The sequence below is a fragment of the Phocoena sinus genome, chromosome 19 (assembly GCF_008692025.1).
Source record: "Phocoena sinus isolate mPhoSin1 chromosome 19, mPhoSin1.pri, whole genome shotgun sequence".
Taxonomy (NCBI): Eukaryota; Metazoa; Chordata; class Mammalia; order Artiodactyla; family Phocoenidae; genus Phocoena; species Phocoena sinus.
In genome coordinates, this window is record NC_045781.1 from 53,958,918 (window position 1) to 53,982,511 (window position 23,594).

Below are 23,594 nucleotides of genomic sequence, written 5' to 3' on the forward strand. Positions count from 1 at the left end.
TATAGATTCACCTCCTGCTTCCCCTTAGGGGAGGTATCCAACCAGTATTAATATTTTAGAAATACTAGAAGGTAGAAGAGGAGCCATTATTCATGACTAGCACCTCCATGGTAAGAAAATTAAATAATGGATTTTTTTTTAAGAAAGAGTTGCTAGAGTTGTGGAACTATAAAAAATATTCCTCTCTTGGGGATGTTGCATTTTTTGCTTTTATCTCTTCTTCTCCTCTTGAGAACATTTTGGTTTACTTCTGTGATAAAGCTTATAACAACTAAGGAACGTGGAAAGAGGGATGAGCTAGGCTGGGAGGGAGGGGGGTTAAGGCAGCTGACAAATGAGCCTGGGGAAATTTGTTTGGCTTCAAGTCAGAAAGCCCCAGGACTGTGCGGACATTGACTTTCCATTGTGTAGCATGTGCGTCTGCACATATGGGCCGGGGCCCTGGGCCCTGTAACAGGGAGCACCCACTGTGTCACGTGGCGTGGGGTCTGAGCAGGCTGGTCTGTTGAACAGAAGCCCTCCAAAGAAGGCCTTTCATAATCCAGTCCCAGCCTTGGAACAACCAGCCTTGCTCCTTATGGAGGCATCTGGCTGAGCCATGAGAAACCGAGCAGCCAGGAGTCGGTGTCAGACCAACACCCGCAGTTCTGGAATAACTCCGCTGGGCTCAGAAGTTGCCATGTCCCGTCCTGTCCCCAAGCCAGCTGTGTAACCTTGTTGGACAGTGGACTTCACCTCACTGAGTCTCCCTTTCCCCATCTTTAAAATAGAAATAATAGTTACCTCCCTGGTAGAGTGCACAAAAAGCTCTAGCATGGTACCTGACATTTACAAGACCTCAGTGAACGTAGTTATTACCTGGGGTACAGCTGGAAGGTTTTAAAAATCCTCTTAATTATTAAAATTAGTCATTGATTTTATAATTCTATAATTATTAAAAGTCATCCTGATATTGACCTGGTGTTGTGGTTAGATGTATTCAGATGATAATGGTTGACATCGATTGAGTGCCTACTGTGTGCCAGTCAGTACTCTCTACTCACCAGAACCTCAGGGGCCTGGGTCTATCGTCCTCACTTAGCTGAAGAGGGAACTGACGCTTAGATGGGTGAAAAGATTTGCTCAAGGTCAAAATCCAAGGACACATTAGAGCCAGAGTTCAAACTGACCCAGAAGCCATTTTCTAAACCATTGCACCGCAGAGGGAGGAATGATAGATAAGTGCGCAGCACCTAGAGAAATGGAGGCCCAGGGAATGAAAGAGAATCCTTGTCCAGCCAGTGGGTAGAAAGTGGCTGAGCCGGGTGTAAACAGAGTTCCCCAGATAGCGCTTCATCCCTCTCCTGCCTTACAGAGTGCCGGCCCCCACATGCTCAGAGCTGCTCCAAGTTCCGACTCAAGTCATCACAGCAGCTGGGAGTAAGAAACAGCCTCAGAGTCTGTCTGATACTGATCACCTCTCTACCTTCTTTCCCAGCTGCGGTGTGAGCTTGGACATGCAGTGGCAGCCTTCTCCATCACCAGTCTGCCCGTGCCATCAGCTAAAGCTCTTTAACCTCTGCACGTTTTCCTTCATTTGAGCTGAACTGCACGTTTTCTGTCATTTGAGCTGAACTCTGTCTGTTCTGTATCTTAGCTTTTTCAAAAGAACAGAATGAAACCAATCTCTTCTGCGGGTATTTGGGTGATGCTCAAAACTGTGCCTCCTGCCACTGTCTTTCTACATTTCCAGTCACTTCAGGGGCTCCACTGTGTTCCTCTTCTGTAGAACAGACCACCTGGCTTCTCTCTCAAATACATGCTTCCTCATGGGTCCCTACCTCACACGTATCCCTGGGATAGGACACTGCACACGACATGATCTGTTTAGGAATTTTCACCCACAGGGCAGTAATTGGGCAGTTGTGTTGACCCATGGCTGTTTAGAGCATTTGTTATCATGACTTGAGAGGAGCCTGAAGCCCATACACAGCCCCCACCAAGATCTTTCCATTTATTGTGCCTCTTCTGAAATGCTTTGCCAAAGCCTTCATTGACTCAGTTTGTATGATCCTCTCTTGTTGGGCTTCTCTTGGAAAATCCATAGTTTAGGCAGCCGGAAGCTTCAGAAGAAGAAAGATGTTGACCTACGTTGATTCCATCGCCTCCACGGGCCTCTTAACTTTCAGGGAGCGTGCTGCTCTATTCTTAAATATGGATGTCTCATGGGGATCATTTAATTAGGAGGTGACACTATTCGGAGGATACCAGAGCACCCCTCAGACCTCAGTCAAGCCCAAGAAGCAGAGATGGTCCTTACCAGAAATTGATAAGCCATTTTGAAACCAAAGTAGCTGTGCAAGTTCACTGCTTTATGAACTATTATAATTTTCTTTTCTCTCTGACCACACAGTCTCTCATTTCAGCGTCCCTTTACATAACTTCTTTATTTATTGCAAAGTATTGAAATGTCTCTTGTTCACCATGCACTGTTCACAGCAACAAACAAAAGTCCTTGATACCTTGGGGCATCTATTTTAATGGTAAAGAAAGAGAAAAAACAGATAACTAGGCTTCCCTGTTGGCGCAGTGGTTGAGAGTCCGCCTGCCGATGCAGGGGACCCGGGTTAGCGCCCTGGTCCGGGAGGATCCCACATGCCGCGGAGCGGCTGGGCCCGTGAGCCATGGCCGCTGAGCCTGCGCGTCCGGATCCTGTGCTCCACAACGGGAGAGGCCACAACAGTGAGAGGCCCGCGTACCGCAAAAAAAAACCAAAAAACAAAAAAAAAACCCCAGATAACTATGTCAGGTGATGATTCCGTGAAGAAAAACAAAATGGTTATAGAGGATGATGTTGGGAGGGGAGAATTTTTTTTTTAATAAGGTGGTCAGGGAAGTCCTTTCTGAAGAGATCAATGTAATTAAAAATTGAGAGACAGTGATGAAATGAGCCATACAGGTATCCATTTAGTAGGATCCTGGTGAATTAAAGCCATTCACCAGACACCACTGGGAAAGGGGACTGTGATATTTTGGTCTAAGAGTGTAATGTGGAGACCAAGTCTGAGGCGTAAGATTCAGTCATGTTGCAGTGGATCATTTATCAGATGCAGGGTGGTAACATGTCATGCTGGAGCCTGCTGTGGCTTCACATACACACAAGTATTCATTACTCTCTTTTTAAATTTTCCAAGTAGACTGTTTTTTTTGTCAAGGTCTGCACTTACGGCCCAACTGGGTCTCCCCAAGATGGTAGACTCAGCTTTCAAGCTGATAAGACTTTAAGGGTCCACAGCCTTCAGCCAACTGAGCCAGTCTCTTCCTGTCCCAATCCCAGGATCCACAAAGAGGTGATCAGATTGGCCAGGCTCTGCTTTTGTATAAGAGCCTATGGGTCAGAAGTAGGTAAGCCCAGGGCTGGAACAGCGGTAGACCCAAGCATGGCACTTTGGGGGAAATGACAGCACAACAGGCTTGGGGGATGTGTGTGGACTCAGCGACATTTGAGGCTGAAGGCAAAGGCAGGTTATAAAGAGCCTTGAATGCGTTTCTCAGGGAGCATGAATTTTCCCTGAAAGTGATGGTGTAGGGGGGCCCTTGAAAGGTTTTATTCAGGTGTGATCCGATTGTGAGAGAGAGTAGGTGCTTCGGGGGATGAGGCACTTCAAAGCCCCACACAGGTTCTAACCGAAGCACATGCAAAGCAGAATAGAATGTCAGGCTTTCAGTTGAAAATGATTGAAATTGTATTTATGTTTGCTTGTGTTTCCAAGCGTCAGACTTAACATTAAAATTTGTCCTGAATTATAAGAATAACAAGAATAAGCATTGAAATCCTCAGTGAAAGGGCAGCCAACACACATTTTCAGGGAGAAATTGTTCAATTGTTCATGTTTATTACTTCCAAATGGGAATAGCTCCAGGTTCATAATGCTGATTTTCTTACACTGCTTTGTCTGCACTGTGGTTCAGATGAGTGCATAAATATTTGGTTTCTTTGAGAACCATAAAAATCTGAACTGATGGAAGGGAGAGGAGCAGAGCAGTGGCAAGGAAGGAAAGTTCGGCAAGTTAATAAGAGATTAAGTATGTGTATTTCAACAGTGCCCAAGGGCATGATTAATTTATTATCCTTTTACATGGCTGAAGGCATGCAAAACCCCCCAGATTGCACCGTTGCTATGACAAAGCTCAGAGAATGTGAGAAGGTAAAGATGTTCCTGCTGGGAATTTGATGTACAGAGGAAATGGGTGACCCCTTGGGTACATATAAATCTGGAAATTGAGACTTGGAAGTCCTTAATCTGGGCTCTGCCTAGGATGAGTATCTCTGCTCCTAGTCTTCACAGGGTGGGTGTGTCAGCAGGAGTCCAGACCAGGAACACTTTCAACAGTGCCAGGTTCCAGTGCCTTGTTGATTCTACTCCTGGGGCACTCCTACACAACCCAGCGGACTTTGATCAGTTGGCCATGTGGAGTGGGGGCTAAGGCCATGGGCTCTGGATACTTGGATTCAAATGCAAGGCCATTATCTAGCTGACTTTGGTAAGGTGTTTGTGACTCAGTTTCTTTCTTTGTAAAGTGGGGATTAACATCAGTACCTACCCCATAGAGTTGTGGTAAGGATTAAATGAATTTATGTATGTAAGATGCTTAGAATAGTGTGTGGCAGAGTCTTATTTTTCAGTAAATGGTAGCCTCTGTCATAGTCATCATCATCACCACCGTTTAATAATCATAAAAATAACAATTGCCTTACATTATTGAGCAGGTTTATGTACTGATGCATTAGGTATCTCTCAGCTCACTTATCCACAGTAACCGTTTTAGGATAGGCATTATTTCCCTCGTTTGGCAGAGGATGGGACTGAGGCTCAGAGAGGCCACATGACTCCCAGTATGTCCACACTGTTAGTGAGCTCCAGGCTGCAAACCCTGTTGTCCTAGGCACTCTGTGCGTTAGTCAGGATAGGTTAGGTTCAGCGGTGGTAATAAGCAACTCCCATTTCAGTTGATCAAAGTGAAAAAAAAAAAAAAGTTTTAACCAAGCTCCATGTCCATTGAGGGGATTAGGTGGGGGCTCTGCACCTTGTCATTTTTCTTTCTTTGGGATCTAGGTTGTTGAAGTCACCACTATTTGGAACATAGCTCGTCACCTTGCAGAGGGCAAAAAGAACCTGGCTAAGCACGTCATAGCTCTTAAAGCTTTTACTCAAAATTAGCTGAAGTTACACATGTCACTTTCACTCACACTTCATTGGCTAAAGCAAGTCATATGGCCACAGCCAACTTCAGGTGACTGGGGAAGTATCGTCATACTATGTGACCAGAAGAAGAGGAGCCAGAATATTAAAGAACAGCCTCAGTGACTACTTCCCACTACCATACATCTGATTCATAAGTGGAAGAGGCAACAGGTATAGAAAATCTAGACTTTTCACTATGGGTTTCAAGGGACCATCTTGATTTTTGGTAGAAACACAAGAGGCAAAGTCAAGGGGCCCGATGAGCAGGAGGGTGAAACTCACAGTCTGCATTAAGAAACCAGAAACTCAGGAAGTGATACATAAGAATCCCAGTTATTCTCTTGGACAATAAAGAGATGCAGAAGTGTGATACTGATGGGCAGTGAATGGACTTTGGGTCCAGACAAGTAAGGCACAATGAATGAATGACCCAAAGCTGACTTCTTTCTCTGGTCTGCTGTGGCCTCTTTCAGCACATCTCCCATGTTGCGTAATGTGGGTTTCATAGAGTATACTGAACTGCGGGCCCTTGAACACTCTGGAACTCGTGTGTGTGTGAATGGTCAGTAAATATATTGAATAGAAGAGAAGAAGGTAGAGGGAGATAATATATTAGAGGAAATTATACTCAAGAAGGAAACATCTTATTAGAATCATGGGAGAGAAACAGACCATCAGGCTGAGTGAATGGTGGTATCAGTTTGGAATACACTAACAAATATAAACCGAGTTCCCTCAGTGAGAGCAGCATTGTGCCAATTATGTATGTAAATATGTGTATTTAAATATACATATTTGTCCTTTTGCGGCTGGCTTATTTCACTTAACATGATGTCTTCATCCATATGGTGGCATGTGTTAGAATTTCCTTCACTTTTAAGGCTGAATAATAATATTCCATTTTATGCCTATACCACATTTTGTTCATCCATGTATCCATTGTTGGACACTTGGGGTCCTTACACTTTTTGGCTATTGTGAATAATGCCACAGAATACTCATTCTTTCCATGTGTCAATGGATCATTTAGTAAAGATGATATTGCACTTGGCCGTGAAGAAACTTTTAAAAAACTCGCAAGAGTAGAAATTTCATAAGCCACATTATTCTATGACAAAGTTGGAAATAAGTAATTAAAATGTTAGAAGTACTTGTAAATTAAGAAATACTCTCATTAAAAAAAACTCTATAGCCTACAGAAAGTAACCACAAAATTATAACTATCAGAACATCATGCAAAAAACCCCTAGCAATTAAACACTGAATCCTATGGAACTCAGCTTAAGCTGTGCTTAGGCATAATCTTAAGTGCCTTTCTTATAAAAGAAGGGAAACAAAGCTGGTGGTGCAGTGATAGTGCTGATTGATGAAGGGTAAGTGTAGTGTATTCAGATTTCCCCTCATCATGTGTTACTGGAGTTTGATTTTCCTTCCAAGTGCTCCATCCTGCCCTTAACCTTAGCACCCTCCATGGGAGGATGGAGACCCTTTGCATTCGGGGGTGAACACAGCCAGCCCTGCTGGTATGAGAACCCCTGGTCTGTGCAGTTGGTCTCTAGCCAGCATCCTCCTGTGGATTGCCAGAGTGTTGGTTCTGTGCTTCTCCACCAGGTATTTTGGAACTCTTGGCACTGGGTTTTCCTTAATCCCCCTGTTAATTTGTAACCTAATGGTTGAAAGTTGTTGAGCAGCATGAGGGTGAGAGACGGGCATGGATGTAACAGCTGCCCAGACTGCTGAATGGCTAAGTGTCTTCAAGTTCAAAGGCATGTCAAAGTCTAAACCACAGGGCTTCCCTGGTGGCGCAGTGGTTGAGAGGCCACCTGCCGATGCAGGGGACACGGGTTCGTGCCCCGGTCCAGGAAGATCCCACATGCCGCGGAGCGGCTGGGCCCGTGAGCCATGGCCGCTGAGCCTGCGCGTCCGGAGCCTGTGCTCTGCAACGGGAGAGGCCACAACAGTGAGAGGTCCGCGTACTGCAAAAAAAAAAAAAGAGAGACTAAACCACAGATGAGAATTAATTACTGCTTACAAATCACCTTAGAGAACCAACCTACCGATAAAAAGTAATGCCTTCTAATAACTATAGGTAAAGGCAATAAGTGGGTTTTTTTCCTATTTAACATGAAGTAGAAAACAACTTCTAAATTGGCATATACACCAAGCTCCAGTAATTACTCTTACATGTTTTAAAAAAGTTTTTGTTTTTGAGTTTTTTGTTGATTTTTAACTGTATAGTAAGTAATATAGGCTCATTTTCTGAAACCAAAAATATTCTAGAGTGAAGGAAAAAATATCACCCCTACCTCCATCCCCCAAAGACCTATACTATTCACATGTGATTTATTCCCTTTGGAAATGTGTGGGGGCAGGGGCTGATTATTTTCTAGTTTTTCATCCTTTCGATCATATTGCTTATATACGTAGAATCTTTTAAAATTCTTTGAAAATAAGTATCTCCTGATTTTCTAAATAGGTAGAATTAGAGCATTAATTTAGTTGGCTATGACAGGGCTGAAGTGCTGGAGTATTTGTGTTGGAGCTGCTTTGTGCAGCGAGCCCAGTGTTTGCTTAGACAGAGGGTCTTCACACAAGGGAACCTTTGCAAATTATAAGGATGGGAAAGCGTTCTAGGCCCCTTCATGACTCCTGGGCATTACCACTGCCTGGGAAGGTAACTTCGGGGATTTGTAAAAAGAGAAATGAGAAGATACTGAGGTTACATAGGTAAAGTGACCACATTAAAAAAAAAAAAGTACAACAGACTTTAATTTGTGAGTTTCTGAAGCATTTTATGATCTTATAAAAACATGCAAACAAAGTAGCACTTTTTTTCAAAGCTTCAGTCGGGTGTCTTATATGTTCCAAACTCAGGAAATGTTAAAAGAATAAGAAATAAATAGCCCAAGGGACAATTACCACCCCCAACAAAGAGGCCATCCGCTCTCTGTGCCTTAAGACCTCAGTGGTGAGCAGGGCTAGACGCAGATGATGCGGTTATCTCCCTGGAGCAGGGCAGAGGGTCAGCAGAAGCTCCAGTGAGTAGGCAGTATCCCTGGTGCCGAGTCCAGGAAGACCAGGAGGGGCTCTAGCAGACAGGACGGGGGGATAGGAGTCCAGCTGACCTAGGTCCAGAGAAAGTGGGCAAAGTCCAGGAGGCCCATGGCTCATGGTGGCAAGAGATAGAACTGGAGAAGCAGGTGGAGGCCCATCAAGGAGGGCCCTGGGGGAATTTCATCTGGGAGCAATGGGGAAACATTGAAAGTTTTAACCTGAGAACAGTTTCGGCCAGATTTGTGTTTGCATTTTGGAATGACCGTTCTGGTTGCAATTAGGACACGAAGGGACAAGAGAGAATCAGAAACATGGAGGCCAGTTAAGAGACCACTGTAACGTTCGTTTACTTACTGGGTATGCAAATATTTGCTGAAAACTTACTGTGAGTGTTGTGTGTGTTCTTGGCCCTGACAACAGAACAGTCAAAAATCTCTAGTGGAGATCTGAGTTAAATTACAGGTACTGGAGATTGGCAGAGGAAAGAGCTACAAGTTCTTACAGTAAAGAGAATATACAGAACTTGGCGACTGTGGCATTTTGATGTATCGAATACATTTTCCATAGGGGGAAAAAAATGATGTCAGCACAATTAAGGAAATGTCTGAACCTACAGGGAAGCACCGTAATGGGCAATTAAAAACCACACTGACTGAATAAAGACACAGACCTACTAGAGAATGGACTTGAAGATACGGGGAGGGGGAAGGGTAAGCTGGGACGAAGTGAGAGAGTGGCATGGACATATATACACTACCAAACGTAAAATAGATAGCTAGTGAGAAGCAGCCGCGTAGCACAGGGAGATCAGCTCGCTCGGTGCTCTGTGACCACCTAGAGGGGTGGGATAGGGAGGGTGGGAGGGAGGGAGACGCAAGAGGGAAGAGATATGGGGACATATGTATATGTATAACTGATACACTTTGTTATAAAGCAGAAACTAACACACCATTGTAAAGCAATTATACTCCAATAAAAATGTTAAAAAAAATACCACACTGACTAAAGGTAATGTGGGGTTCTGGACTGGATTTTGGATCAGAAAAATAATAGAAGTAGAAAAATTGGTGAAACCTGAATACATAGAATCTGGAGGTTAGCTAGTTAGTAGTCACGCATCAATGTTAATTTCTCAGTTGTGACCAATGTTCCATGGTTATAAAAGATGTTAATATTAGGGAAAATTGGATGAAAGGTATATGGGAACTTTATACTATCTAGGCAGTGTTTCTATAAATGGAAAGTTACTCCTATCCCCAAAGTCTGTATCTATCTATCTGTCTATGAGATATAAAATATATTTATATTACATAAATATAATATATGTTAAAATATTACATACTATATATATAACCTCCAACCACATTGAATAGAAAAATTATAGAATAATTTATACAAAACGGTCCTATTTATAAAAATGTAAAAACATTCAAAATTGCTATATATTCTGTGAGTATGTATATATGTATATAAATTCATAGAATACCTTTAAAACACAATGCAACTTGGTATTGTTGGCTACTTGCAGCAGAGAATGGAGGTGGGAACGGGATTCAAGGGGGGGCCCTGGCTTTGTCTGTAATACACCACACTCTGGAGGAAGTAGGCAGTGAAAACACCCTTTGAAACTCAGACCAAGCATCCCTTCATGCTCCAAGCCTCTGTATTTCCTGCCCCTTGCTGGGTGCAGAGGACTCTGGTCCTACCTGAGCCATGCCACCGACACAATTGATGTTCCAGTCACCCCCATTGCTGCCTGGGAAGTGACTTTACCCAGGTATGCAGCAGGACTCCTGTGTGCTATTTACATGCCCTCCCCAGAGTGTCGGCACCCGGCGTCCAAGTTGTTTCTCATCATTAGCTATTTTTTTTCATTCCGACTCAGAGGATAAGGAAGAAAAATCCCACTATGAAAAGAAGTGTTGAATTACAAAGAATAATAGGAAAGACCAGCTAGTTGTGAAGCCCTGCTATGTGGTATAATGTGTGTTAACAGCTGCTACAGGAGCAGAGACTCATGACAGGATTTGTTCTGGGCAGGAGTGCACTGGATTTCTTACATTCCATCACATTAAATGACAAGAAAAGGATGATAGCCTTGGGGCCACAGCCATAGAGCAGCATTTGGACAAATCTTAGGAGTTTAATGTAGTATAATAAAGGTCATCTGGAAACCCACCTGACTTGCGTGGAACAGCTTTGATGTGTGGCTGAGGCCTCCTTTGCAGTCATTGCATACCTCCTATTTCTCCAGCTCAGTGAGGCTGGAGTGGACCGGGGTCCCTCTGAAGCCCCACCTGGGGACCAAGAAGCCGGAGAGCTGTTAGGTAATTTCTGAATCTAAATTGAGCCAAGACTCCCATCTTTCCCGTGGAGAATGACCCCTACTCCCATGCTTTCTTCTCCAAGGTTCCTCCCTGCCCTGGGGTTCCTTTGATACACACGGAAATGTGGGACTTGGAGAAATACCAACTCTGCTTTACTGACGTTCTAGAAAACAGGCTTTTAAGAGTTCCTAATAGTGTTACACATTTAAAATAGGTCTGGAGCAAGAGGGAAGACATATGGGAACATATGTATATGTATAGCTGATTCACTTTGTTGTAAAGCAGAAACTAACACACCATTGTAAAGCAATTATACCCCAATAAAGATGTTTAAAAAAAAAAAAAAATAAAATAAAATAAAATAGGTCTGGAAGGGAGGTAGCAAACAGACGCAGCCCTTTTTCCAGCCAAAGTCTCCCAACAGTCACGGTGGAAACCATCACCAATCATAATGAGCGTGGATGGTGCTGAAATCCATCTAAATCGGTGGTCCTCAGTCCCGCGTGTGCATAGAATCATCCACGGGGCCTATTAAAGCACAGATTGCTAGGCCCCACCACCAGCATTTCTGATCCAGGGGGTCTGGGTGGAGACTGAGAATCTGCATTTCTGAAGAGCTCCCATGTGATGCCCAAGCTGGTCCAGGGAACCATATCTTGAGACCAGTTGTTGCAGGGAGAATGAGGCCCTTCACTTCCCTGTGCTGGCAGCCCTGTACGGCTCATCAGTCTGGGGGCACCGTGCCTGGTGTGGCTATGAGCGCTCCTTCAAAGCAGATACGGCGCTGAGGACCAGGAGGCAGGTTCAACTGATGTGTTCAAAGCCAGACCTTTAAAAACAAAACGTTGGACTTCCCTGGTGGCGCAGTGGTTAAGAATCCGCCTGCCGATGCAGGGGACACGGGTTTGAGACCTGGTCCGGGAAGATCCCACATGCCATGGAGCAACTAAGCCCGTGCACCACAACTACTGAGCCTGCGCTCTAGAGCCCGTGAGCCACAACTACTGAAGCTCGTGTGCCACAACTCCTGAAGCCTGCGCACCTGGAGCCCGTGCTCCACAACAGGAGAAGCCACTGCAGTGAGAAGCCTGCGCACCGCAAGAAAGAGTAGCCCCCGCTCGCTGCAACTAGAGAAAGCCCACATGCAGCAACGAAGACCCAACGCAGACAAAAATAAATAAATAAAATAAATTTTTAAAAAAAATGTTGAGAGAGAGAGAAGACTTGTGCACTGCTGAGCAGAGGTCTTGCTCCTTCCGCAGAGAATCACTCATTTAAATCCAGCAGCCAGCACTAATTAAACAGGGTTCTCTCCAAGACCCTGCTTCCATGAGGTCACATGGTTCAAGATCTCTAAGAGAGAGAAGGGAAATGACACAGACCTGATCTTTACAGCAGGAGGAAAAGTTGCCCTGGGAGGATTTCTGAGTCTACAATTCAGCTTTGCATGTTGAATGGCAGGTAGAGGAATGGGAGGATGGCAGTGTTTGCCTCAAGAGAGCTGTCAGGACTGTCTCCCACTGTGTTTCTTACAGAAGGTCTGGGGTGCTGTGCTCCCAACCCTTTCAGAGCAGGGAAGGGTCAAGAAAGGAGAACAGATCACAGAAGCCTTCTCCTGACAGGTCCTTTCTAGTGGGTGTGGTCAGAAGTCCACTCTTAGGAAGCAGGACAGTTCCATAGCCTTTGTAGGTTTCCCATGTTCATTTCCCTTTAGTTAATATGGCCTTTGGAGAGGACTTGTCCCACGGGTGTGTGTAGGGGAGCAAAAGGAAGAGGTTTTAATCCATTTTTGAGCTGAAGTGGTAAGAGCAAGAGGGGAGCGATGGTAAATGTGAAAGAGACAAAGAGGAACACGGCTGGTTCAGATGCCCCTTCCCACAGTGTGTTTCCAGATCACTTCTGTCCTGAAACCAGAGACTTTTGTGAGTTTTGTTTCTGAAAAGGAAATGTGTTCCCTTAGAAAGGGATTTTTTTGTATTGTGGCTAAGATGTGTTTTATGCTTGGAGGTGTCAGTCTTACCCATTAACAACAATGGCATGACTTTGTTATTATTATCATTCTTATCTTAGTATTCTAATTGTCAGCTCTGATTTATTGAGCCCCTTCTATGTGCCAGGAAGTGTACTTTGCACACAGTATCTCAACAAACTCTCAGCAACCCTGGGAAATAAGTGTCATTATCCCTATTTTATAGATAAGGAAATCGAGAGCCAAAGAGGCAAAGAATCACATTCAAGGTCACAGGACTGATCCTCGGCCAAGCTAGGATTGAGACATATGTTTGTCTAATCAGTGGAGGTCCTCGTTAAACAGATATTGGCGTTGTTCCCTGCAGTATGCCGGGCACTTTGCTAGTCATGGGACTCAGCGGTGAGCCCGATATGCTGAGGCTGTTGACCTCATGGAGCTTCCAAGCAGTGGGGCTAATGTCAGTTGGATTCAGTTGAGTCAAGCAGTGACTAAAAATTCTTTTCATCAGAAGATACCACATACCTTATTTTTAGTCTTGCTTTGGATGATATTTTCTGTTAATTAAAAAAAATGCAAACAGAGGTAACTGGTGTTTAATCAAAATTCTCAGTGTATTTTAATAAAGAATATTTTAAATCGGAAAAAAACTGTACTGCCCTATGGACTGCGTCATGCTCTTACTCCACTGGTCCTGGCAGAGGAGGCTTGCCATGAGGCTCACGCTGCCTTAGGCACCACTGCCACCTGGTGGCACACGTCAGAATTGCAGGCATGGCGCCCACAGAAATGCCACCACCACACCTCTTCCTGATTCCACCAGAAGGCACATTTCTGGTTCAGCCACCTAAATCCTCCAGGCTCAGTTGACTGTTTTCCAATAGGTGCCTGTTTACTTGTAAATTGATGACAGCCAGATCAGTATTAGCTTTCTTTTATCTGTGGTTCTCAATGTCTATTGTGTTAGTGACCTTTATAGTGTTATAATCAAATTAATGTCTTCAGGTATTGATTATAAAGTGATATTAAATATACATGAAGGCTTGTTGGAACTCTAGAACTAACCTTTGCAAATTATGATTTTCTCTTTAGTTGGATACTTTCAGATGACATCAAAACTTGCCCCCTAATTACCTCTCGACCTCACCGCTCCTCAAACCATTCTGGAATTTTCGAGGCTCTCTAACCTGCCTGCTGCCTGTCTATGCTGTTCCCTCTGCCTGGAACTGCCTTCCTATATCTTTACCTTTTGAATTTATTCTTTAAATGTCAGATCAAGGCTGACCACCTATAGGGAATTCCTTAAAGTGAATGCAGCAATGACGGTGTTGCATAGCAGTGCCCCTAAGGAGATGGAAGATGGCTGCTGAATCCCATCCTTGTTTCTTTAGTAACTGTGACCGTGGCAAGCTTGTGTAATCTCCCTGAGTCTCATTGATTTCATTCATTAAGTATGAATAATAATGTTCCCTGCCCCCAGCATTGTTGTCAGAGTTTTTTAAAGTGTGTGTAAAATTCCTTCTCAGCACCATGCCTAGTACCTGGTAGCAACAAGGGCATAGGTGGTGCTGTTGATGACTACATACATGTAGATACCTAGAACCCTGATTAATGCCTGCCCAGTATAGGACTGTCAAATGTTTTCCATTGCTTATTTGGTCTTACTTGCAGAAAAAAAGCCTGTTTCTTGGGAGTTAAAAATAATATAAATGTCCAACCTTGAACTTCATGAAGTTACTTCCCTCTTAGATTCATCAATATACGTCACCCCAGGGCTGGTAAGCTTCCCCGGCTGAAAGCCACAAAGATTTGCATATTAGGATGAAAGGTGTTAAATAATGATGCTATTTTTGGTGATGCTGCTTTAGTCAAGTTCATCGAACACCTCTGCATTGGCATTTGTGATTAGTGGATTGGTCACTGAGGTGTGTTTGTACTGTGCTTTCTCTGTGTTTTCCAGCTAGAGTCTTAAATGTCGCTCTGTTTCTCTGACCAGGTAGTCGACAGTGACAGACCGGAAGGGTCCAAGTTCCGGCTCACTGGAAAGGGAGTGGATCAAGAGCCTAAAGGAATTTTCAGAATCAATGAGAACACAGGTAGCGTCTCCGTGACACGGAACTTGGACAGAGAAACGATCGCTACCTATCAAGTGAGTACTCCTCCCCCAACCCAGTGCCCACCCCACATGCAGAGATGTGCCTTTCAAAGACTGCTTCCCTCCCACTGAGCTCATTATTTCTGTGCTTCATCAAACCCGGGGCTGTGCGGCTTTAAGTGTGTCTCTGTGGAAGCCAAGTGGCATTGAACCCTGACACAGCAGCAGTGGGGGCCCCTATCTCATCAACAGAGCCCCCCAGGTCTGCGTGAGACTTTGGGCACTAAAAACCAAGAAGAGGGACCCTGGGGGGATCTCAGAGGAGGTCAGAAACCTTACATTAACATTGGCTTTCCAGAAACCAGCTTGATAATGAAGAGCTGTAAAAAGTATAAAACCTTGGACCTGATCATTCTACTTCTAGAAAGCCATCTTAAGGAAATAGGGAGGAATTTAGTTAGGTTTTTGTACAATGATGATATAGCAGGACACGATCCTTAAAATGGAAACAGTTGCTAAATATTCAGCAATATATAATGGTTAAATTATGGCACAATTTTGCAAGGAAGTTTTCTACAATCATTTAAAATATTTTTGAAGAAGTTCTAGTTATATGGGAGATTTTCAAGATATTGAATGGAAACAGGCACACCAACACATATGGTATCCTCATTACAGATGGAGTATTTACACATATCATGATGGGTATGTTTGTGAAGAAGCATGATAGAGGAAAAATCAAAGTGTTGGTGGTTGTATTTGGTGTTGTTGATTTTTTTTTTCTGATTTTTCTATAATGTACTTGCTTCTCTTTTACATGGAGAAACAAAAGGCTATTTGTAAAAGGATAGTTTCAGAAGTTGACACCTGTTCAAGATTCAGAGACCAAAGTAGTTGCACACAGATATTAAATCTCATATAGGCTCCAGGTCTGTCCTATCCCCTCTCTACGACACCCCCAAGAGTCCCATCTCACAGCCTCTGTTAAGGACCCAAGCCTCTTGAGGGCAGTAAGCTCATTTTTCAAGAAATGGGACAAGATTCCCAGCCATTTTCGGGGAAAGCCCTCTGTGGGATGCAGCACCCTGAGCTGGAAGCAGGCACTCGGGAACAAGGCCCAGTCAACAGAGTTTGCTTTCCATCACCATTGCCCGTCACATGCGCGTTTCCCTGGATTGGGCTCTGGGGGGTGGCGGCCAGTTTCTAGGAGTGGACTTGGCATCTCTGGTTTTCTTCGTCAAAACACCGTGTAAGAACATCCCAATCCCACTTCAACAAAATTACTTCCTCTTCCCTAAAAAAACCTCCATATTCTTCCTTTTCTGCAGACAGAGGGTGGAGGGACATTGCATTGGAAAGTCAAGTGCTCTGGCTGGGAAATGGGTACCCCGGGTCTAGCCTCCTCTGTCACCATGTGATACTGACCTTGGGAAGACCCAGTAAGCACTGGTCCTCAGGATTCCACCCATAAAATGCACGTAACACTTGCCTAGCTACCAGCTGGATTGCTGTGAGTTTCCAGTGAGGAGAAGATAGAAGAGGGCATTAGAGGCATTAAAATACTAGACAAATACAGGGCAGTGGGTGAGGAAAGGCCCATCCAGCCTCACGCTGAACGGTGTGTTCCAGGGTCCCGGGTCCTGGGAGGACCTCCCTCTCAGGAACTTTGCCAAAAGGCAGATGCTGTGAGCATCTGCAGGGGGTGCCATCTGAGGGTGACCAGTGTGCATCCTCAGCGAACCCCCGGCAGGGAATCTGGTTGTTGTAGAAATTGAATGTTGGCACCCTCAGAAGTTCCCAGGTCCAGCTGGGCTTGACGGTGACCACAGGTGACCTGGCAGCTGTCAGTGTCCAGGTGCTGTGGATAAGCCAGCTGCAGAGCATGGGTAGGTGCCCTCTACTTTTTCCCTGCCTGTGATAGGAATATCTCTTAATTTTCAGACACAAGGAACCAAAGATACGATACATTTCATAATTTCATAGCATGGTGATTCAGACCTCTGGGGTTAGCAAATCGCCATTCAAGTCTCAGCCCTGCCGTTTACTGTGCTGTTTTTATCTTGGGCGACCCACTTACCCTCTCTGAGGATTTTTGATTCTCCTCCACAAAGTGGGGATAGTACCAGCATCTCTAAGGACTGTATAAAATGAAATAAAATTATTTTTGCAAATTCTTAGCACAATGCCCAGCACCTAGTGAGCATTCAGTAAATCAGAGCTGCTCTTATTCATTTTTTTGCTGAAAAAGATTTAAAATTTTGGGTTAAGTTCCACAAGTTTTTAACATCAGTTTCCTACCTTCAACCGTGAGAAGGTTGACATCTACCACAGACTCAATGGTTTTTCCTTCTATCCTGACAGGAACTGAACTTCATAGCATTTGCCGCCCCTCTTTTAAGTAAAGAGAGAGATTCCTGGAGGAAGCTGAGCTCTAGAATTACCTAGGAAATTAAGAGGGTACAAGATAAAGAATAAAGGAGCAGAAGTCTTCTTGGGAGTGTTCTGTAGCCTGGAAATAGGACTAGCGTGAATCAGAGAAACTGGAAAAAACTGGCTGCCAGGAGTGAGAACTGGTAAATGAGACGCTGAGAGATGCCTTTTTGGGGTGACTCCGTAGGAGCTATTTTAAGAGCTGAACAGGAGTTTGGATACATGCATGGCTAATTGGTCCCCTCTGATGTTTGTGGGACCCAAAGGTGGTTTAAAACTTCATCACCCTTTTGGGAGTCCTTCCACATTCAGAGAGAGATTTCTGGGCTCCATAAACCAGGGCCCACCTCAGAGTGAACATTCTCCTTAGATGGCAATGACCTTGATCTCCAGGGATCGTGAGGGGAAGATGCCTTGGGGCGCTTACAGCGGGAAGAACTCAAACACCAACATTCAGGGACGCACAGGGAGTGGGAGTGAGGAGAAGGTGGCCTTTGGTCCATCAGGTGGTTTGGTTTTGATGTTGCCAAAGATGCCAGTCAGAGATTTTCTTTGAGGAGAATTTTTGATTCATGAAGTGTCCCTTTCCTCTGGCTTCCGAAAGCTGAATGCAGGGCTGTCAGGTATAGCTGTGCAGGGATTTTACTGCCCAAGGGGGATGGCTGAGGGATGAGAAAGGCCTCATCCAGCCCCCAGTTTACTCACCAAAAGCTGCACTGCAGTTCAGGGCTGTGTCCACAGGGAGAGGGCGGCCCCTTTCTAATGCTCACAAAGGTATCAGAGGGCAGGGTTGAGTAGAAAACCCCATGATTTTAAAATTTTTAATTTGGGTCACTTTTATTTTTATGTAAATGATAATAGTGATTAATATCGACGGCTCTGGGGTCAGAAAATTGTTGTTCAAGTCTCAGCACTGCTGCTTACTGAGCTGTGTGATCTTGGGCAGCCCACTTACCCTCTCTGATCTTGTGATTCTCATCCATAAAATAGGGGTAGTACTAGCACCTTTAATGCTTGTATTGAGTTGGCCGAAAAGTTCATTTGGGTTTTTCCATAAGGTGTTACAGAAAACCCCGAACGAACTTTTTGGCCAGTCCACTAAAAGATGAAATGACTAGTTTTTGCTAACTGATAGTTGCTAAACAGCTAGTAAAATAGAGTCTGGTCTGTAGCATACAGCATCTCATATTTTTCCTGAAAGTGAGGCCATGTAGTATGTAGCAGTTACAAACATAATTTTGCATGTAGCCATGCTGGCTGAATTAAAAGTACGGCTTTTATGGACTAGCTATGGGAACTTGGGCAGGGTATCTGCCTTGATTTTATCATCTGTGACATGGGGACAATAATAATACTGATCTCGTAGGATTTAATGGACTGAATGAGTTAATGCGTGTCAAGCGTTTGGAACAGTACCAGGAACATGGTAAGCCCCTTACAGTCTCATCACATGAGTGGGAATTAGTGAGGGGAAAGGCAAAGGAGGTAAACGAAAACTGGTGGTGGCCCAGCCTTCCCATCTCAAGCATGAACTTCTCTTAAGTAATCGTGAGTTTATTTGTGGTTTCATAATGTGCTCCGTAGCAATTCGATTGATTCATCAATTCATTCATTCTTAATATATTTGATTGAGGACCTGCAGGATGAGGAATGTAATGGGAAATGAGACCCACCAGGTTCCCTGCCCTCACGGAGCTTTCATTTTAATGCCTAGGCTTTGTTTCAAAATAAACGGATTTAAGTTCCTCACCACTGTGTACAGGTGACATGCCAGGGAGTTGTGCCGTGTTCGTTGTTCGTCTTGGTTTACCCCTGGCGCAGGGCCACATGTGCCCAGTGGAGAGGCTCCTGGGGCTTGGTGGGAATACAGTGTCTGAAAGGAGTACCAGGGCTACAGCAGCCAAACGGCGGCCTGGCCTGAGACACTCTTCACCAGCCTCGCGAGGACCCAGTTTCTAATGCTGGGTCCCCCACGCCTCTCGCTCTTCAATTTAGTCTTTTTCCTGTTTTCTTTGTGTCCCTGCTGAGGAAGGTCCCTACCTATTACTCTCTGTTTGGTTCTGCTATTTCTGGATTTAATGAGAACTGGGTTCCTGCCTTCTCAATATACTTTGGGCAGAAGAAAGTTGCAAATCCACTTCATTTCAAGCACCTATTTAGAAATGATGTACTGTCTTAGTGCAGTTAGATCCATCTTGTCCCTGGTGGGCATTGTGGTTGGTTGCAGATCTGCTTCTTCAAAGAGCAGAAGCCTGGGTCTCCAATTCCTGCATTTTACTTTCCCCTCTTGCAAGTTTAAAAAGCAGAGAGCACGTGGGTGAATTTTGTTGTTGTTTATTTTAAAGGTAAGTGCTCTTCACATGCAAGTTCATGCTATGGTGCTAGCATTTTCCAAATCCAGCAAGAAAGCATTGTGAACTAAGCCTCAGAGATTTGCACGAAAAGAAATAGTCTGAGATGAATTTGTCCTTGAAGCCCCTGAATGTGTATCATCATTAAACTTACTGTTTATTGAGCTCTACATGGCTGGTGTTGTGCTAAACAAGTCATATACATTGTCTTACTTAATCCATTTCACACAAGAGACTTCAGAAGTAGGTGTTAACACCATTTTATAGACAAGCAAATAACTGTTAAATAACTTTTTCAAGGTCTCCCAGCTGGTATGCGTTGAATCTGGGATCCATATCTGTTTCTCTCCACCTCTAAAGCCCTGAATTTTCAATTACTAAGAAACACTTCTTCCTGTTTTACCTCCAACTAGACTCTGATGTCTAATCTGCAAATTCCTAGGCCTCTTTCCCAGGAACTCCACTTATTGGAAGGGGATTTGACTTGCTGGATGATCTGTTTCTTCTTAAATATTGTGTTTTTTCAAGGCCCACGGCCACCTGCCCACTCTCCCTGCTGCAGCCCCCAAAGGGCTTCTCATGCTTCTGACCCGAAGTGGCACCTGGCAAAATAATTTAGCTCTTGCAGTATTGGAAGCTGACATATTAATGCAAAGCCTCTTGAAATACTACTCATTATTATGCATTTTGCCAGCGTTTGAGTGATTTGTGAACTCTTCACTGGAATAAAGTACTGTAAATGATTCATGAATGACCAAGTTTATGAAATTCTGTAAAAATATTAGCAGGTGGTAATGATTCACTCACACTGTGACTATAATCTGCTGGCTGCAAATTTGTCAATATGGGAGGACAGGAGTGGAGGGGGAGACAGAGTCTCTTAGGCGGGTGGGGGGTTGGAGTTGGGCCCAGCAGGGGGTGAGAGGTGAAACAGGAAACAGGACCTTGGTAGTGGGCAGGTGTCACGGGCAGGATACCTTTGCCCTGCTCCATTGTCCACCGTGGGAGACGCACCAAGCACTGGGGATGTCACAGTTGGATGGGACAAGAGGGGAGCACTTGGAAAGAGAACAAGGACTGACATTTACTGAGCACCTATTAAATCCCCAAGAACTCTCTAGACCTCCACATTCACAAGCTTTATTATCTTGTCCTTACTGACGTGTTAGCTGAGGGCCAAAGTGGTTCCCAAGATATATTATTGTTTAATGTGGATGTTAACATTTATTGAACACTTACAATGTGCCAGGGCTCCGTGCTAGATCCCTAAGTGATGATCTCATTTAACGTTTATAAAGGTGAGCTTGATGCGGTTATCGTTCTCAATTATAGAACTGGTAAAGGGAACCATCTGTGTTCTTGGTCTTAGAACTCGAGTAGGATTTCACTGTGTCCTTCTGAAAATGCGCCCACATTTTCTGGGATACAACTTGCTCTCCTTTGAGCCAATTTCTGGATAAGTTTTGACTTTATGGCTAAGAGTATTACTGTGAATTTGGAATACACCAGACAGGCAAAGGGTATCTATCCTTGCTCCTGTGTTTCCCTTCATTGGTGGCTCCGCCCCAATGCTAACACGTATGACAATTTAGCAGAAAGTACATTAAGATGAAAAATGCTGCTGTCACGTGGAGCTATGTGTATCATCATGCTAGCAATCATAAGGCAGTTGGGAGGTGCAGATTTACTCAGATTAGAGGGTTATAACGACGTCCGTGTTGTACGTGGATGATGCACACATTACCTTGATAGAATTGTGCTGCCCTTGATAATACTTGTCCTAGGAAATCCTCCTTCAGCCCTCAGTTTTGGGGACAAGCTAATTCTTTCTTCATCCTCCAGTCTGATCTTCCCCATGGCTGTCTTTCTTAGTTGTGATTCCTCCAACTAACGTGCAAAGAAAAGGGTTTATTGCAGGGTACAGATGGTTTATAGAATTGCCAAAGAGACCCAACAACCTGGTTTACATGTAAAACGACCAGAAACAGGGGTGCCACAGGAAATACCCAGCCATATATGATAAGATTCTAGTGCAAGGGTTCTCAACCTCAGTACTACTGACACTTAGGGCTGGATAATGCTTCGTTATGGCGGCTGGCCTTGGGCATCACAGGGTGTTTAGAAGTGCACCTGGCCTCTAGCCACTAGATGCCAATAGTATCCCCCAGTCCCAGTCATGACAATCATCCAGATACTGCCAGTTGTCCCATGGAGGCAAAATTGCCCCCAGCTGAGAACCACTGTTCTAGAGGGGTCATCATCACTGCCACCTCCTCCTGTCACCCTGCTCCTACGATGCTCAGAGCTGGGTGGTAGCGACTCTGCCTTGCCTGCCCTGAAATGCTGGGTGACTCTGATCCCATGCTTTCCGGAACCTCGAATCCCCAAAGCAGAGCCACTGCCTATGTGTCTCACTTCCCTCACCGAGTCTCATGATGAGATGTGTTCAGGGAAGACCCTGTGTCATACAAAGGACTCCAGCTGAGCTAGCAAGGGACCTGGGTCAGGGGCTGTCACCTTCAGGGTCAGCCACGCCATCTGGGATATACCTTGCTCTGGATGAGTTATACGGTACAGTTTATTGCAGGTGAGAGGCGGTCAGTGATGAGGGTGGCTAGCCGAGAGCCAGTGACCAGTCCTTGCCTGGAGAGCGTGGCTTTACCCCTATGATCTCGTCTCAACATTTTGGTCCTGTCGATCAATAAGACATATGGCCTAGGAAAGCGTCCTAACTGGGAGGAGACAGAGGACTTGGGTTAAAAGTTTAGGCTTTGGAATCAGACCTACTGAGGGTAGACAGACCCTGCTTACAGAGGAACCATATGAAATTGCCATTTTTATAGTTGAAAAAAGGGTGAATAGCGGCCATTTCATGGTTTGTCCTGATACTGTATCACCTTTGGCAAGTTATTTTCTTCTCGACCTGTTTTCTCATCTTTAGAATGAGGGTGAGGCTGCAGGATCATCTCCCCGTGGTGCTGTAGGTGGTGAGCGGGCTGTGTAAGAATGGCGCTCCACACGACCGCTTACTTAGCGTTCCAGAACTGGAAGCCATCACTTCATGTACCAGTTTCATAGTTGAAGCTCCCTGCAGGGGAAATAAAGGTGAAGCAGGTGCTAGGCATCCAGCGAGCAGTTCAGTGGTTGAATGTCAGTAACACCGTGTGTTCGTCCGGAGAAGGCAGTCATCCAAATGGGCAGTTTTCAAAGCTCGGCCCCCCAGGCCAGCAGCAGCGTCTGGGAATGTGTTAGAAATGCAAATTCTCAGGCCCCACATTGGGCCTAACGAGCCCTGCAGGTGGTTCTGATGCTGGCAGGCGTTTGAGAACCCCAGGTCTGAATGCACTAAGTGTTAACTTCAGGGCCGCGGGCTTGTTCATTAATTTGCCTCAGGGGATGTGGCCTCTGAGCCATTTCGATAACAGTGCTGCTGGGGTCTAGGTTTGTGCCTGGAAGGTGCTTATTTCCCTAGGTGCCCTGGCACGCCACGTGAAAGGCCTCTCAATCCGATCCATACTCTTCAAATCTGCCTTTGTTTTTGTTTCGTTAATGGCTCCTGAGAGCCAGGCAAATTTGTCCCAAGCTTCTTTGCTCTTTCTCCTCTAGACTCTGGATGACTGTTAAATAGCATGTTACTGAGTCTTTGCTTATTTCTCAGACCAACCTTTTAGGCCAGAGATGAAAGTGTCTTCAGAAGATTTGAGCCAGTTCAGGCAAAAATAATTCCGGATAGGAAGAAGCTGGCCCTGGGCTCAGCAGAGCCAGCTTTTCTGCCATCTTAGATCTGTAACCTTGAGTAAGTTATTTGTGGTTCTCAAACTTTTCTGCACTTCAAAAAAATCACCTGGGGAGCTTTTAAAACCCCTAATGCCCAAGCTGTGCTCCAAACCAATTAGATCAGAATGTGTTGGAGCGGGACCAAACCTCAGTCCATTGATGAAACTCTCAGGTGTTTCCACTGTGAAGCCAAGTTTGAGAACCACTGAGTTAATATAATTCATTGATGCCCCAGTGTATTCATCACTAGAATTGGGGTTAATGACACCAACCAGGTGGATTTGTTGTGAATGTCAAATGAGATATACAGGTAGGAGTTCCTAACACACAATAGCAGAGAACCAAAGATATTATCTCCCCTCAGTC

General features: G+C 44.7%; 1 protein-coding gene across 2 annotated transcripts in view; it reads left to right on the top strand.

Annotated features, from left to right (window-relative positions):
• The window catches only part of CDH13 (cadherin 13), a 1,030,265-nt gene that overhangs the window by 533,118 nt on the left and 473,553 nt on the right, over nucleotides 1–23,594 (top strand). For both annotated transcript variants that reach the window (XM_032613947.1, XM_032613948.1), the window contains exon 5: nucleotides 14,572–14,724. In XM_032613947.1, coding sequence (XP_032469838.1) covers nucleotides 14,572–14,724 — 153 coding nt within the window. The remainder of the gene's footprint in view (nucleotides 1–14,571; nucleotides 14,725–23,594) is intronic.